The following is a 16,707-nucleotide window of genomic DNA, read 5'->3' as shown; positions in this document are numbered from 1 at the left end:
ATTAAATATTAAAACCAAAGACCAAAAGTGTTTCTTGTGGTGCGTCCTCGCTAAACTTAATCCACAACCTTCAAATTCCCATCACGATAATCAGAATAAATACGTGATGTTTGAAAAAGAATTAGACTGCAGTGACATTTCGTTTCCTTTCGAATTAAATCATTTTAAATTCAAAAAATTTGAAAATAAAAATAATCTATCTATCAACGTTTACGGCTACGAAAAAGTAGTTTTTCCTCTTCATGTAAGCGAAAACAGAGCCCCCGAAGATCGGCAAATAGATCTGCTTTATCTCAAGTCAAAAGGAAACCAACATTTTTGCCTAATTACGGATATTAGTCGACTATTAAGTCATTTCACCAACCATAACGGGAAAATTCACGTGTGTCGTTATTGCTTACATCGCTTTTCAGGACAAAATAGTGCTAGAAACCATAGTGAACACGTGAAAAACTGCAACGTTCACGACCCCCAACTTGTCAAAATGCCACACAAAAATCCCGTTTTAAAATTCGAAAAAATTGATTGGCTTCAAAAGGTAAAAAATAATTTCGGAAATTTATGAATTTAAGAGCTTAACACATTTATTTTTAGGTTCCCTACGTCATTTACGCGGATTTTGAATCTATAATTGACAGAATCCAGTCTTGTTTACCCGATTCCTCACTATCATCAACAACGAAACTTTCGGAGCACGTAGCTTGTGGTTTTAGTTACGTCGTAATAGGACCCGACGGTATTTATGTTTGGTTTCATTAAAACGTTTATTTTCGCTACGGCGTTTATCTTTATTACAGGAAAGCCAAATGCCCCTGTTACGTTTAGGGGAACCGACGCTATCGACATTTTTCTTGTTGATGGAACGGAGCACCATCACCAAATTATTGAAGGAAAATATTCCAATGAATCTCACACCAGTCGAAGAAGAATTGTGCCGTACCGCGACACAATGTTACGTGTGTCAGAAAATTCTTACTCAAGATGATCCGGCAGTCAGAGATCATTGTCATTATACCGGTACGACTTACGTATTTGATTATTTTAGATATAAATAAGTTAACACGTAATTATAATTATTAGGACGTTTCCGGGGAGTCGCGCGTAATTCTTGTAATCTAAAGCTGCGAGTGGGAAATTTCACGCCGGTCATCATGCATAATTTATCACGGTATTGTATTTTTTTTTAATTCCAATATTTACAAACTATAACGTGTTTCAGATACGATGCCCATCTTATCATGCAAAGGATTGGGTTGATAAAAAGTGTAAACATTTCCTGTATTCCATCTAACGCCGAAACGTATATCAGCTTCACTTTCGGTCGCCTCCGTTTCATCGACTCTATTCGCTTTATGCCCTCTAGTCTCGAAACTTTAATTTCAAATTTAGCCACTGGAGGTCAAGAAAAATTCCCCATCTTGAGCTCTTTCTATCCAACTCATCAAATCCCGTATTTGCTCAAAAAGTTAACGTATGCCTAAGACTACATGAGTGACGTAGACAAGTTTGAAGAGACAGCACTACCACCCAAAGAGAAATTTTTTAACACCCGGATTCAACATTTAACGGATGAGAGTTACGAAAATGTCCGCCAAGTGTGGAACATTTTTAACATACAAAATCTAGGTATTATTTATAGCCCTATTCTATTACTAAATGTAATAGTGGTAGTGATAAAATTCTTCAACAGGTGAACTACACGATTTGTACGTGCAGGCGGATACCCTCCAACTCGCTGACGTATTCGAGAGTTTCCGCGCTTTGTGTGTAGAATACTACGGCCTAGATTGCGCGCACGCGTAGACGGGACCTGGGTTTGCCTGGGAGTCAGCCCTCCACATGACAAAAGTGAAGTTGGAGCTACTACTCGATATTGACATGCACTTGTTTATTGAACGTGGCATTCGTGGAGGAGTTTCGATGATTAGTCACCGCTACGCCGAAGCCAATAACCCGTACATCCCCGAAAGCTACGACCCCAATAAAGAGTGTAATTACATCATGTACCTCGACAAAAATAATCTCTACGGGTTCGCCATGGTCGATTACTTACCCACGAGTAGGTTCGCTTGGGTTCCCGTCGAAGACCTACTCGACTACACCCATAAATATGTGCTTACTTTATCGCACGAGTCTCCCTACGGCTTCATTTTGGAAGTCGACTTGGAATACCCCGTTGAGTTGCATCATGAACACAACTGCTACCCCCTCGCACCCGAATCTCAAAGAATAACTACGGATCAATTTTCTTCCTATTACAAACTGATGCTTCAAAGATTAAACCTCCCCGCAAAAGACACTCTGCCTAAGCTCGTCCCTAATCTCAACAACAAAGAGCGATACGTAGTTCACTATCGTAATTTAAAATACTACGTATCGAAGGGACTTAAACTCACGAAAGTTCACAGAATACTCTCTTTCGATCAATCTCCCTGGCTTCGCCCATTCATAAATTTCAATACCGAAAAGAGGAAACTTGCCAAAAACAGTTTTGAAAAAGATTTTTTCAAACTTTTAAACAACTCCTGTTTTGGTACGTTATTAATCAAAGTAAATGAAAAATAAGTAGATTATTTTTTTTACCAACAGTATTTATTGTGCGAAATAAATTCTTTTGGTTTAATAAATGTAATTTAGTTAATACGCAAGTAGCCACGTATACATATTATCGGAATAATAAGTACTAATCTCATTTCGTTTCAATAATAGGTAAAACAATGGAGAACTTGAGAAATCGGATAGATTTCCATCTCGTACAAAACTCCCATCTTTTCGATTTCTCGGGGTATCCCACGAATAATCCTCTTTTCAATGACGTAAACAAAAAAGTCATTGGAAAGATGAAAGATGAAATGGATGGGATCCCTATACGGGAGTTCGTTGGGCTCCGCCCCAAAATGTACTCCATCCTTTCGGAAAGGGGGGAGAAAAAAACCGCGAAAGGTGTTTGTAAGCGAGTAGTGGAAAAGGATATCCGACACTCGAGTTACCGCGACTGCCTCATGGCTACTCGAATTACGAGCAATTCTATGAAGCGGATCGTCAATCAGAGGCATCAGCTATTTACCGTCTCCCAAAACAAAATGTCTCTTAATCCATGCGATAATAAAAGGTATATTTTGGGGGACGGCATTCGAACCCTATCGCATGGTCATTACTGGATCGATATTTTAAATCGCCAATAGTTCAGTCTTCTATTGTATTTCTATTAAAAATATATTTTGAACTTAAAGCGTAATGTAAATAAAATGAAACTATCTTATTTAAATGATATTTTTAATTTAACGTAAAAATGTAACTAACTTTTTAAATTTTTACTGTGAATGTAAAATGTAAATTAAAGAAGTTTTACTAAGTTATTGAAAATTTATTGAATACCTTGAATACATAAATTCTTTTATCATTTTATCATTTACATTTTTATTTTTAGAAAATCTAGTCACAATATCGAACATTTTTACACCCCTACATCTATTAAGAGCAAAATACACGCAAAAACCTCCACACGTCACGCTTCGATTTCCTTGAAGTTGTAAAGAGTTAAATGTCACAGTTTTACTGTTTCTTTTGACAAAGTCATTAAAGCGAAACATATCTGGGGGGTTACCGTAGGAGTCGAACATCTCGGGATTTGTATTATTCTTCGAGAAATACAAAACTATCCAGTGCTGACCATCGTCATTCGACGTATCCGTGTTCACGATATACAGAGATGGAAACGTCGTCACGAACTTTGGTAGTTGGTCCGCGGCTAATACGCCTCGAAATAAGTCTCTGGTGAAATTATCTTTCTCCAAAATTCTCGTTAGCCGCATTGTGTCCATTCTAGTCGAAGATTACGGTTCGGTTCTTATCAATTTCAATCAAACTCTGGAATTCCGCGTAAACAATTACGGCAATCGTTTCGGGTAACGCGGAAGCGAATTTCATTTCCAGCCTCAAATTTCCGTTTTTAACAAGATGAAAATGAGAGGCATTGTTCATTAAATCGGCGGTCAAATCGTAGACGAAAAGGCAATTTCCACCGGCGTAATCTTCGCGACTTATTTGGTTTCCCTCGTCAATGTTCCACTGACCAGTTTGAAGAAATAAATTGGTGTACGCTTGGATGTAGCTACGCTCCGCGAAGTTAGGTGTTAGGGCTTTATGTGGTACGCTACTGCCGTCGACGAACAAACCAATGTGGTTTAAATTGAAATGCTGGAAATTATATGGCGACGATTTAAGTTCACCCAGAAACGCGTTTTGCTCAACCATCCCGATTACGACTTTATTCGGAATTTGTCCTGTAAATAAATGATCTTGCAGGACGCTCATGTTGCCTCTCGGAATCGAAAACGACATCTCTTCCGTGCGGGAAATTGGGTACTTCGCTCCCGACATTTGTAACACTTTGGCGTGTGATAGTGGGATTTCGGGAATTAACTTGACTTTCCTCAAATACAACAAAGCTGATTTAATGTCCAATTTACATATTACGTCAGAGTGTAAACAAAATTCGGTATTTGATTTCCCACCAAGTTCAAAAGGAAGCGCGGCTGTTGACAAATATCTAAATGAAGAGCGTCGCTCATATCTATAGTTCCCTTTTGAGCAAAGTTGGCTCTTTGTAAGAAACCTTTATTGTTCACGAAATCGTTGAACTCGTACGCCGTGTCGCGATAGAATAGGCCGCTGGTAAGATGACTCGTTTTAGCAGAGTCTCCAAATGTTAAGATAGTTTGAATCATACTTTTGTACGGGTAATTCTGAGCGGAAGGAGTAACTGCTATTTCGTTTAAAAATAAGTGGACTTCGGTAAATAGACTGTGCAAAAACCAATTGATGGGGGCTACATTATCCGCCGGGGTCGTAACCACACCCGTCGGAGTAACAACGGCGGCTTTAGGGTAAGATCCGTTTTCCATTTTCACATCCACCTGAACGTGAAGGAGAGTTTGTGATAGGTCGATGTACGCTTCGGAATTTCCACTAATGCAAAACGTTAACGCTGAATTGTTGCTAATGCTGGAAATGGGGTGGTATTCGACCCATTCGCCACCGATAATCCCCGTTTGCGTTAACGGGACTTCGAAAAGGTCCAATTCGGAATTCACGCAAACACTAGAGTTCGGATGTATCAACGCCATTCTAAGACTTTATGAAAATATATCGGAGTAAGAACGGCACGATGCTTTCTTCTTCTTGATTTTAGCTCGAGTGACTTTGCGCGACGCCTCTTTTTAATTCCAGATCCCGTCATTTGCGTAACGGCTTCCGCGGCTGATAACAATGTCTCTTTACTAGCGCTCTTAGATCTCTTCGCTAGCGATGATTTATTTAGGATACCGCTAGCGACGTCAGACACGACTTTCGCTCCAGTATCGAGAAATTTTCTTCCTAGAAACTGGGCTCCGCGCTTCAAAAGCGGCATGGCACGACGAAATGCCGAAGCGAGTATGTTACCCAAACCATAGCCTCTCTGGACACCCACGCCACGATACACGGGGATTGATCCGTATCCAGCCTGATTTAAATAGTACCTCTCGTAATCGCTTACGGAGGAAATGTATTTCTGACGTCTCATGATGTTCGTCATTCATTACTTTTCATTAAACTGAGGGCTACTTGTTCCCGACACTCACTATTATAGAGCGAGCCAGGCCCTCCGCGGTTTAAAATGTAGAGTAACGTGCACCTTTCCACGTTCAAATTGCACGGGGTTCCCCAAGTCGTCCATAAGATTAATTTCGATAGTTTGTATGTTGGAAGAAGCGGCGGGTAGGTAATGTGGACGAGAAAATTCAGTATTCACAGTTTTCCCGTCTTTTCCTTTAACGTTAATAATTCTTATAAGAGGGACGTTCCTGTCCCCCACGATCGTATTTTCAACGATGTCAGAATAGACAAACAATGAATGTAATCCTACGTCCATATCTACGGTATAAGGGGCTAACGAAGATTTTCTAATTTCAAATTCACCTTCTTGCTTAAGAGAAAATCCCAACATCATCGCTATATCGGGAGGGATTATACAGTAAAAACTTTTAGTTATATGAACCTCAACTCGTTTCAGATGTTTATGGTTTTTGAACTCGACCCTTTTATTCTCAAATTTTAACATTTCAAGTAAATCTTCGATAGAAGAGAAATTTGCTCTAGGTATATACCTAAAATCTTCCAGTTTGATATCATCCGAACCAACTGGCACTACCCGTTCTTCTTAGATATTATTCCACGTTCTAGGATAACTTATTTCCGCTAAACCTACTTCGTAAGGTCCATTCAGCTGAACATTCTCCGGAAGGTAAGCTCTGAATTTGCTCAGAGTATTACCCGGAAAGTAATTCAGCGAAGAATCGGATGGTAGGGTGATATAGAAACTCATTCTAAGTCTACTTCTTGAACCCAACTATCAAATTGCGGTCCGTACCCCTTCCAGCGTACGAGTAACTCGACTGAATGAACAGATTTCCGTCGCCTCCTGAGCACTTTTTCAATTTTGAACGCGCAAGTGTCAAGATCTTTCCCCACCTTTTGTACTTCTTCTTTGTAAAAAATTCCTAAAATGGGCTCCGAATCTAGCGCCTCCAGTTTATATACCGGCGGTTGTCTCGGTATCTGCTTAATCACTCGAAATAATTCTTCAGAATAATTCGGGAGATATCCTTTTTCGAATAGTCCCTTGTTTTGGCTTATTCTGACAATGTCTCCAATTTCGAAGTCGTACTTTATCGGAGGACTAAAGTCTATATCTCCGTACAAATTTTTCCAAGTTATTTTCGAATTTTCGGGATTTACATTGACGGGTTTACATTTAATTGCTCGGTGATAACTGTTATTATAGGCGCTAACTAATTCTTGAATCACGTCAACGTACTTATAAGTATTTTTCCTTGTAAAATATCGATACATTCTCGATTTAAACGATCGAATAAACCGCTCAACGATGCTGGCTTTTACTTCAGAGTTCGTCGCGAAAAATTCTATTTCGCGGGAATTTAATTCGGATTGAACGGCTTTACAAACAAACTCATTCCCGTGGTCACTCTGCATTCGCTTTGGTTTCCTTTCACCATCTAATATCTTTTTTAGAGCGTTCACTATAGTCTCTCCTTTCTTATTTTTCATCGGTTAGACGTAAGCGTACTTACTAAAAATATCAATACACGCGAGAATATAGCGATACCCATTGTTTAGCCTGGAAAGTTTCTGGAGGTCAATGAGGTCGGCTTGCCATTGATCGTCAATGCCGTACACTATCGTTTTATTTCTTTTGTATCGCCACTTTGCATTTTTATGTAGAGTATAGGTATCTTGGTTTTGTAAAAATTCCCTCACATTTTTCAACGTAACTTTGATACCCTTTTCTCGAGCGGAACGATATAGTCCTCGAACGCCAACGTACCCGCCAGAGTCCGCTACGTCTTAATAGATCTTTTCTAGCTTATCCGTAATTGGTGTAATTTCCATGTGTGGGTGTCGCGTAGTACAATATTAAGAAATCGAATAATTCGACTATTACAAAAATTAATATAATTAAAACGACGGTTAATAGTTTTGGATTTTTCGAAAATGATATATTTAATGTGGATACGATACTTTCAGCTACAACTTCCGTGCAACCATCCATTATGAGATATGGGATTGAACTAAATAACAGTAACTGGTGGTTAAATGTTTTATTGGTAAATACATTCAAATCGTCACCCACTGATTTTGTCTAGGTGGTGACGTGTTAAAAGATAACGATTTTAAAGAACTTATTCTAGTAGGATTCTTGATATATTTTTTTGGTACATTATTGTTTTGCAATACTTCGTAGAATTTCTTGAATCCCGTAGGGTCGGAATTTGACTTGGTTTTTCTAACCGCGTCGTAAGTTAAATCGATTACGTTTGATCTAGAAACGACTCGTCCTCCAAATGTCATTTCACCGAGTTCGTTCCACGAAATAAAACGTAATGTCCAATTGTAAAACGATATCGCGTTGGTAAGCATACTTGACGGAATAGACGTTGCAATTTCTTCGTACCACGTTTTGTTTTTAACAGTCTGTTGTTTTTCAACTGGTTTGCGATTAGATATTATGTGTCGCTGCAAAGTTTGATTATAGAACGTTAATTTTTCGGATTCGGTCATATTGGAATCGTCGAGGATCGTTTTCATTTCTTTATCCAAGGATGGTATTTCACTGGGAACATCTTCGGGAGTAGCATTCTTCATTCGACGTAAAGCGTCTTCAGACACTAAAATCATTTTTCGGGCCATTTATTTATTAATGGCGCGGCTTATCGCAGCGCCGGCGCCTGAGCTAACGATTGAAAGAAGTGGAGCTAACAAAAACGGGAGAAATCCACCCTTCTGAACTAGAATCTGTTTTCTTTTAGCGAGAGGAATTTTTGCGCAAAGATGATGTAAGGCTTTACGATGTTTCTTCAATCGACTCTTTTGTCCATCTGGTAACTGAATGTTCCCTCGTAGTACATTTATACAACATTCGACCAGCGCTAAGATGGCGTCGCAATTCGCTAGTTTAATGATAGCTTTCCTCTGTTTCACATTACACGTGCTCAAATATTTTAAAAAATCCAAGTTTTTACACACACGTTTTGACGTTGCTATAGTCATTTTGATTTTATTTCGGGATGAAAATCGCGGCTTCTTCTCCCGGTATGATCCCCGTTCGCAGCCGATATTCATCTGCGGTATTTGGTTTCAAGTCGATGAATAAATAACCGTAAGGTTTCACCACGGCTTGACGAAACGCGTCAACAACGAATTTGGTATTAGCCGGTGAAATTTGTTTAGCGATATTTAGCACGCTGGAAACGTCTCTAGCCGAACGGAAAATGACGAGGTACTGTGAATTCAAATTGAGAGTTCTAACTTCTTTCCCGTGATAAAACAAATTTTGCATTAAAATCAGTACGGACGTGTTACGATGATGCGAACCTCGTATAAGTAAATTTGTGACGTCTTTGTTATTCGCTATTTCACATAAGAGATCATCGAGAACTACAAAATCTCTAATCGTCGGATTTAAATTGTTTGGGTCTAATAAACCCTCGTGAAACTCTACGGTAGGATTATGCTCCAATACCGAATTAAATAATTTCTCTTGGTACTCAGTATAACACCAAACTATTCTTTGAGGTGGAGGAGCAATGCACGACTCATTATGTTTAATTAATTTAGCGACGAAGTGGGACTTTCCACATTGCGTGGGCCCAGCGACGAGCCCGGTGAACGGATGTTTCATTACTGGTTCCATGTCTCTAAATAAGCTACAAAATAAAGAGCCCAGTTTTTAATACTTAAGTTTTTTATTGACAAATTCAAAAGTCTTCAGTTTTATACAACATTTTTTTAGCGTTGCACATTATGGAAGTCAATATAGTATCGCGAAAGTCTTCGCTTAAAAACGTGTCAAGTTTTAAAGTGATTTCGGAATAACTAATTCTATCCATCGCGTCAAACAAATGTATATCTAAACGAGAGTTCCAATCAATCATCAGACAAACGTGCTGCCTTTGTGAGGGATGATCAATTTTGCAACCTTCGCATTGCTTATTCACGTATTCTGTAATCGCGGTCAGAACGACTCCTTTAATATCATTGAAGACGCGTTTTACTTCGTTGTGATACGTCATCACTTCGTCGTATTTATCCATCAACGTCTTAAAGGGGTATTGCGTGACAGTAAAGCCCTGTTTGGTTAAGATGCGCTTTCCGTAGTTGGTCCCAGTTCCAAGGATTATTTCTCTCACGTCCACTTCCTTCCGCGTTTGGAAAATGCATAGCTCGACTCGTCTCGTTTCTGATCCTTCAAAGAACCACGTAGAGTTTGGGATCGAATCGTCTTCCAAGAACGTAGTAATTTGACCGCTCGCTCTCCGTAGTTGCTTGAACTGGCTTTCCGTCAACTCAATTCCAACACTACCATCCAAAGTACCGACGTGAATATGACAGTCTGGGGTTACCGATACCCCCTTCGTAGTAGAAATAGGGAAAACCTTACCGACGTTCCTAAAAGGTGTATCGAAATCGTTAGAAATAACTTAAAGTAATTTATGTGGAAAGGTTTATACTTACATCTTCTGAGTATTCGAATTCTAAGGTGTAAGAGACTCAAGGATCCTAATTCCGAATGATATATTGGAGGAACAACTCACCTTTATATGGTAAACTTTGTTGCACTTTGTACCACGCCTTAAACAATTAGGATTATACCACGACGTTCGAAACAGCAGATTAAGCAGGCTTTGTAAATTAAGGCTAAATCCACGCAATACATGTTTAAACAATTCACGGTCAATATTCAAATCCTCGTCTCCATGTATTTTTTATGAGATACGGTACTCACAGCTCTCTCGCAGTACAATTACGACCGGTGAATGCATCAAATACCGTCAATATAATTCCCCATGTTAATTCTATGCGGCATGGTGCTCGTGAGATACCGTTAAAATAATACTTCATGTTAATTCTATGGGGATTTACGGTCGGCGAACGCATCGATGTTGAGCCGGTCCTTTTATTCTAGACACCGTCAAATAGTGCCCCATGTTATTTCTATGAGGCACGGTGCCGGTGTCCCGGTGCCTCATTAGTTGCCTCAAACGCGTCGATGTTGAGCCGGTACTTTTTTTCTAGACACCGTCAAATAGTGTCCCGTGTTATTTCTATGAGGCACGGTGCCCGGTGTCCCGGTGCCTCATTAGGTGCCTCATAGAGCGTTCTCTCATTTATAACACTACTCTTATTCGCCAGAGAAAAGCTTTGACTTGTTCAAAAATGTTACTTTGAGAAATGATGAGTTCTTAAAAAGGCCACAAAGTTCTCAATCAAAGAGAATTCTGTACTCAACACCATCCGATACGCATGAACTTTTTCTGAAATTTTATTTGTTTGTGTACTCTTGGGCAGAAAATGTACTTCATATATGCCACAAATTGACGGTGTCTTGCCCAAAGGAGAGGCCCCCCTTGTACGAACTGTCGAAGGAAACGACGGACAATTGGGAAATCGCTAAGAGCACTCTGGTCTGGGAAACGCCTATTAACGAGGGATTTTTCGGAGCAGTTTGGAAAGGTATGTACTTTGACCACATTTCGGAAATGAATTTTTATGGAGCTTGAGATAAGGTAGTGTGTTTAACTGTTTATGGTTCAAGTATTTCCCCCATTTCCCTCTCTGCTGCGCCTATTTTGCGCTTCTAAGTCCTCCCCTTTCCCAATAGTCAACATAGATTGAGATACTTTTCTTCCTTTTTTAAGACTAGGTTTTACGCTAAACCACTTGTCGTAATTTGATTAAGTAAACGGATTTTAAATCGCCATAATGTGAATATTCGAGGTTTAGTAATTAAATTACTAACACCCGAAATAAATTAAGTTTTCGATGCAGGAAAATGAAGTTTTTGCTCGCGTTTTTAAAGCAGACGACCTCACTCCTCTTCTATAGTATTCTGTGCCGACGTGAATGGGGTAATTGAAGTGAGCACATTGCTTAGACGAACATAAGATTTAAATTTTTCACGTGCACAATGAAAGAACTTCTGCTCGAGGTCGTTACTTAGCTTGGGTACGAGAGTTAGCTCTCGTTTACTGCCGAGATATATAATTTAAGCAAAACAGTTCAAAGAACTGAAAAAACCTTTAATTAAAGCCTTAATGGTACAAACATCATATTATCTTATGTTTTATAGGCCCCGTTACTACCGAAGCCATTTAAATATGTATTAATATCATCAAACCATGCAAGCACCAATCAGCTTTCCAAAACGTGCCGCATCACAGAATCGCGAAATTCGTTGATGGAAATTCGTACTCTTTCAAATTTGAGAAATTTGCCTTTCAAGTTCAAGAAATTGACTTTTTATTTTTTACGGGAAGCCGTTATATCGATCCAAAATCGCAATTTACATTTGCGGTTTAGGCAACTTTTATTCTGTACCCTTTCCACTAGATCCAAGAAACTGTTCCGGAGGTAGACAGATTTAACTGCCCTCGCAAACTTGGAAGATCGTAAACGACTCTCAGGGGTGCAATCTCAATTGCATTCAATTCATTAGAGCTATTAGCACATGATTGTAATTTCTATCAGCTAGTATCCGGAGGCGGTAGTCACTCGTAAAATCTTTGTACACCTGTTTACTGATTTTAGAAAATCATTCGTTGAATTCCACTGATTTCTCGGTGATTTTCACTGATTTTCTTAAGCGGTTTCCCATGATTACCTACGATTAAAAAATTGACTATCCCTCGTAGTAGCCCTTCTTTATGTCTATTATAGATGTATTTATGAAATGAAAATATAGATCTATTAACTTAAGTAATTATCAGGTGAATAAATCGAAGATATAATCACAGAAAATCGAGTAAGAAAATCACTCAGTATTTGTGATAAATCAAGTGGTAAAACTGGAAATCACTGATAAATTTGCGGAAATCACCGAAAGTTGAGATAAATTACTGGATTCACCGAACGTTTTTCGAAAATTAGTAATAAGGTGTACAAACATAAACTGTGTTTGTATTCTTCAGATCACTTAGAGATATACCTATTAACACCCAATCCTCCCACTAGGTTCCTAGAATACCTAAATCTTTTTTTCCCCCAAGGTTCCTAATCTCCCCTAATATCGAGATTTGGTCCTTACAACCAGTTTGTGTGACAACGAAAACTGAAACATTTTTTTAGGATACGATGATTAAAAACTCAAGAGGTTTTTGAGATAACTAAGTTCAAGAAAGATTTAATTTAGCACACTCTGTGACGTCACTTTTGTTGACGTTTAAAACTTTTGCAATAAATTGCCTTTTTTTTCTGCCACCCCCGCACCCCCTAGATGGCTCGTAAAATTTACCTCTTTAAAAATAATTTTTTTTTAATTTAAAAGAGTTTATCTAGATAAAAATAAAACTGTCTTTAGGAATAGACAGTTCTTAGCAAATTCCTGTATTTCTAGGGAAGTGGAATGGTTCCATCGATGTGGCCATCAAAATGTTGAAAAACCACGAGCAGAGCAACCTGGAATTCATGAAAGAAGCCGCAATCATGAAGAAGTTAAGACACAAGAAATTAGTGTCCCTCTATGGTGTCTGCACCAAAGATGACCCTTTTTGCTTGGTAGTCGAGTACTTGCCTAATGGAAACCTGAAGGATTACCTCAGGAATAAACATAGTCGCTTTCAACAAAGAGATGTAAACCTAATCAGTATTGCTTCTCAGGTAACTACAGCGGTGGAATAAGCAGAGTTGACCAATTTTCTTGAAATCAAGTTATTTCTTTAAAATTAACACATAATATATGTAGGAATATGAAATGGGAAAACACATTAAAAACAAAATTACCTTTAGCTAAGCAACTCACCTCGTAAACTTGGATTTGATTGTTTGTGAAATGAGGATTTGAATTTAAATTACAGTCAGTCGCAATAGGCGCTAGCATAAATTATTCATGTCTTGTTCAACTTGTTAAAATGTTCCACGCGCTTTTTAATATTTTAGCGTAAAAGGCTCGTGCGTTTTTTTTATATTTCAGGGAGCACGCGCGAAATCGCTCGATCCCGGTTACGCTAAAATATCGAGACGCGCGTGGAACTTTTAACAAGTTGAATAAGACATAAATAGTGTTTATGCTAGCGTCTATTTAAAGCTTGAGCTTTATTATGGCCCTTTTGATCGTGCTCTAACCAGGGTTGGCAAAAACCCGGGGAAAACTGGTTTTAGCCGGGACATGTGGGAAAAACTGGTAAAAACCGGAAAAAATGAAAAAAAAAACTGTTTTCATGCTAAATTAATCATTGATATATCTATTAAGTAACTTATTTGCTCATTGCAAATAGGAGAGATGAAAAGAAGGCCAGAAGAAGAGTGAATAGAATAGAAGAATATACTGAATTTTGGCACTAGAGGTGAAAAAAAAACCATGGAAGTACGATTTTCCACACGGTTTTTAACAGGAAAACAATAGGTGGAAAAAACCGCGGAAAAAACTCGTTTTTTCCACCCTTGGCAAAATTGTGCCAAACCTGGCTCTAACCTTATAACGAGGCCCCCACCTTTTGAAAAATATTCCAGGCTTGTAGGTTTATTCCTACTTAGTCTATTGGTTAATCCACCAATGGTCTACTGTGCCTACAATAACTACCCACAACTTTAATTTTTTTTGGCCCCTTAGAAGGATTTTGGTGCCCCTTTTTTATTAACCAAAGTTAGCAAAATATGGTGATTTATATATAAAATTAATTAATATTAAAAGGTTTTCGCGTAATTTAAATAAGCGAACAATTTGGGGCCCATTATCTACTTTGCCTACCCCTGACGCCACCACTGTGGACAATGTTTTTTTTACTTCCTTTCTCAATCATCCAGCCCATTTCGTTATAAAATCACGTAAAATTGTATTTCCAAAAACAGATAGCCGACGCAATGACCTACTTGGAAGATGAGCGAGTTGTTCACATGGACTTGGCCGCGAGAAACATCCTGGTTGGAGAGTCGAATGAAGTGAAAGTGTCAGATTTCGGCTTGGCGAGGTACTTGTCCGACTCGATGGAATTCTTCTCAAAAGTCGCTATCAAATGGGTGGCGCCAGAATTGTTCCATCCAGGCCTCCAACCTACTCACAAATCTGACTGTTGGTCCTTCGCTATTCTGCTCTACGAACTTTTTACGTACGGAGCTGATCCATATCCTGGTAGGTTCGCTTTCAAAACCCCTTTCAATGTCAGTGTCGCACGTTGTTGGTTCACGGAATAGGAATGCTAACTATGTCAAATTGTTACTGATGAGGGAAACGCAGAAATGAAAATGAAATTTGGTATTGACTCGAGTATTCTTAGAGTTTCTTTGAAGATTTTAGAGCTGTTAAAATCCTAAGACAATTTTAAAGAATCCCGAGAATTTCTGGGAACCAAGGCCGTTTTCTTATAGACCTTAAGGGCACGTTAATTTCCTGAGGTTCGCGATGTTTCGTGTATTTCAAACGATATGATCTGAATCTGGCCACGACGCTAACGTGTTTAATTGTCTTATACTCTTATTAGGCAAAGTGAACAGTCAAGTGAGAGAATTGACTCAGAGACCGAAGAATTATAGAATGGAAAAACATCCTGATATCCCCACCAGAGTGTACAACTTGATGGTTCACTGCTGGGATCCTGAACCGGCCAAACGACCTTCTTTCTCTCAAATATTTAAATTTTTCGAAGATTACGGTGACTTCGTTCGGTACGAAACGGTAGTGCCATAACTACGTGATATGTAATATAACAATTTGGAGCACTATAAAATAATTGATTCTTTTGGTGAAACTTGTACTGGTACTGGAAAGCCATTCTTATGGAACTCAGTAAAAGGTATTTGTTATAATATATGTAATTCGTTTGCATATATTTAAGTATTGCTTATATAAAATTTTCCCAGTTTTGATATATATTTTGGTCCAAATTTAGGTAATTAAAGTTGCAAAGACTTTCCTTTTAGAGTGTGTAAAGGCATACTAATGGTTAATCAACGAATTTGATTTGTTAGCTTAAGACGTGAACTGAGAAATAACCTTTTTGGAAGAGGTGCCAGGTTTCAATCCTTGCTTAGTTGATCACAGTGAATTCATCCGAAGAACATTCTGCTGAAAACCTCGCTGTTTCAGTTTAAGAAAAACTCCTGTCCTATTCACCAGGAAATTCAGTTTTCATTGAGTGTGAAATCTGGATTATAAATGTAATCATTAAGTACTTCAATTCATATAATATAAAGAATGTATTAGAACTTAAGGAGAATGACTGTGTTGAAACGATATTTAGCGTTGCTCTTAATCCCCCTCATGTTCTAAGAAAAATCAAATTAACCCCGTATCTCACAGGTTTCTTAAACCTTACGGCTTCCGAAGTGATTAAAGCCAAACGTGGGTAACGTTTTTCCTTCCCCTCTCTCGTTGCTGGGTGAAATTCGACCATGATACCCGCGGTCCATCCCAAAATAGTCATTATCTATAACTATAAGTAAATACCTTCTCGATAATAAATGACATTATATATGTTAATAACTAGTTGGGTAGTTTCGTCTTTCGTCAGTTAGTTGAGTTTATCATGTGATTCTTTTGGTGTAAGACACAATTCGCAAGTTTTGACACTTGACTAATAAGGCGGCTGCACACATGAGACGCGAAATTGGAAAAATTCCTGATTTCGCACATGCTTTGCGAACTTGGATTTTGAAACGACGCATGTGCGCGTGCTCGAAATTCGCTCGCGATATTTATATCACCGTTTAGACGTACCCTCGGAAACTTTTTGTCTCGTTTCGATTTCGCTGCGGTTCGTAACATTTGTAAAACTGTTTGGGCATGCGTAGTATAGCATACAATTAGGAGTTCGTCTGCACACATATGTGAATTACATTTTAAGACGTTTTAATTATAAACAAATACACAAAACGTTGAAAGGCTATTGCTCTATTGTTTTTAAAACATTCATAAAATTTTTATCATGTGCCAAAATGATTGTTCATTGATTTAAAAAAAACCTACTCGATGACGTCAGGAGTCGCTGCCAAACTGGTCGATGAAGCGCTTCTGCCAAAGCGATCTGAAACGCTGGACGCGCAACGGTAACTGTTCACACGACGAGATCCTAGCGTTGCGGGGAAGCTTCATGCTAATATGGTGGTGCCTTGGGTATTAGCCTAGTCTAGCTGATTATGTTGACAGGCACCAAG

The 16,707-nt window shown here is 38.7% G+C and overlaps 2 protein-coding genes across 3 annotated transcripts in view; both read left to right on the top strand.

The window, feature by feature from the left end:
* The window catches only part of LOC149946453 (tyrosine-protein kinase Src-2-like), a 34,251-nt gene extending 18,677 nt beyond the window's left edge, over positions 1–15,574 (top strand). For both annotated transcript variants that reach the window (XM_090171457.1, XM_090171458.1), the window contains 5 exons: positions 10,909–11,073; positions 12,953–13,215; positions 14,407–14,686; positions 15,036–15,347; positions 15,523–15,574. In XM_090171457.1, coding sequence (XP_090027583.1) covers positions 10,909–11,073; positions 12,953–13,215; positions 14,407–14,686; positions 15,036–15,241 — 914 coding nt within the window. In that variant the 3' untranslated portion in view covers positions 15,242–15,347; positions 15,523–15,574. The remainder of the gene's footprint in view (positions 1–10,908; positions 11,074–12,952; positions 13,216–14,406; positions 14,687–15,035; positions 15,348–15,522) is intronic.
* Positions 691–2,565, top strand: LOC149946454 (uncharacterized). Its single transcript, XM_090173068.1, has 2 exons — positions 691–1,168; positions 1,220–2,565. Exon 2 carries the CDS (start codon positions 1,840–1,842, stop codon positions 2,563–2,565), a length of 726 nt encoding a protein of 241 aa, XP_090029194.1. The 5' UTR covers positions 691–1,168; positions 1,220–1,839.
* Positions 15,575–16,707: the final 1,133 nt, after the last annotated feature.

Source organism: Leiobunum rupestre, chromosome 4 (assembly GCF_980474605.1).
Source record: "Leiobunum rupestre chromosome 4, qqLeiRupe1.1.hap1, whole genome shotgun sequence".
In the NCBI taxonomy this organism is placed as follows: Eukaryota; Metazoa; Arthropoda; class Arachnida; order Opiliones; family Sclerosomatidae; genus Leiobunum; species Leiobunum rupestre.
The sequence above is the reverse complement of the archived record's forward strand: the minus strand, read 5'-3'. Positions and strand labels throughout refer to the sequence as shown.

Excerpts from the sequence above, each read along its gene's own strand:
- LOC149946454 (XM_090173068.1), top strand. The coding sequence starts at position 1,840 with ATGACAAAAGTGAAGTTGGAGCTACTACTCGATATTGACATGCACTTG.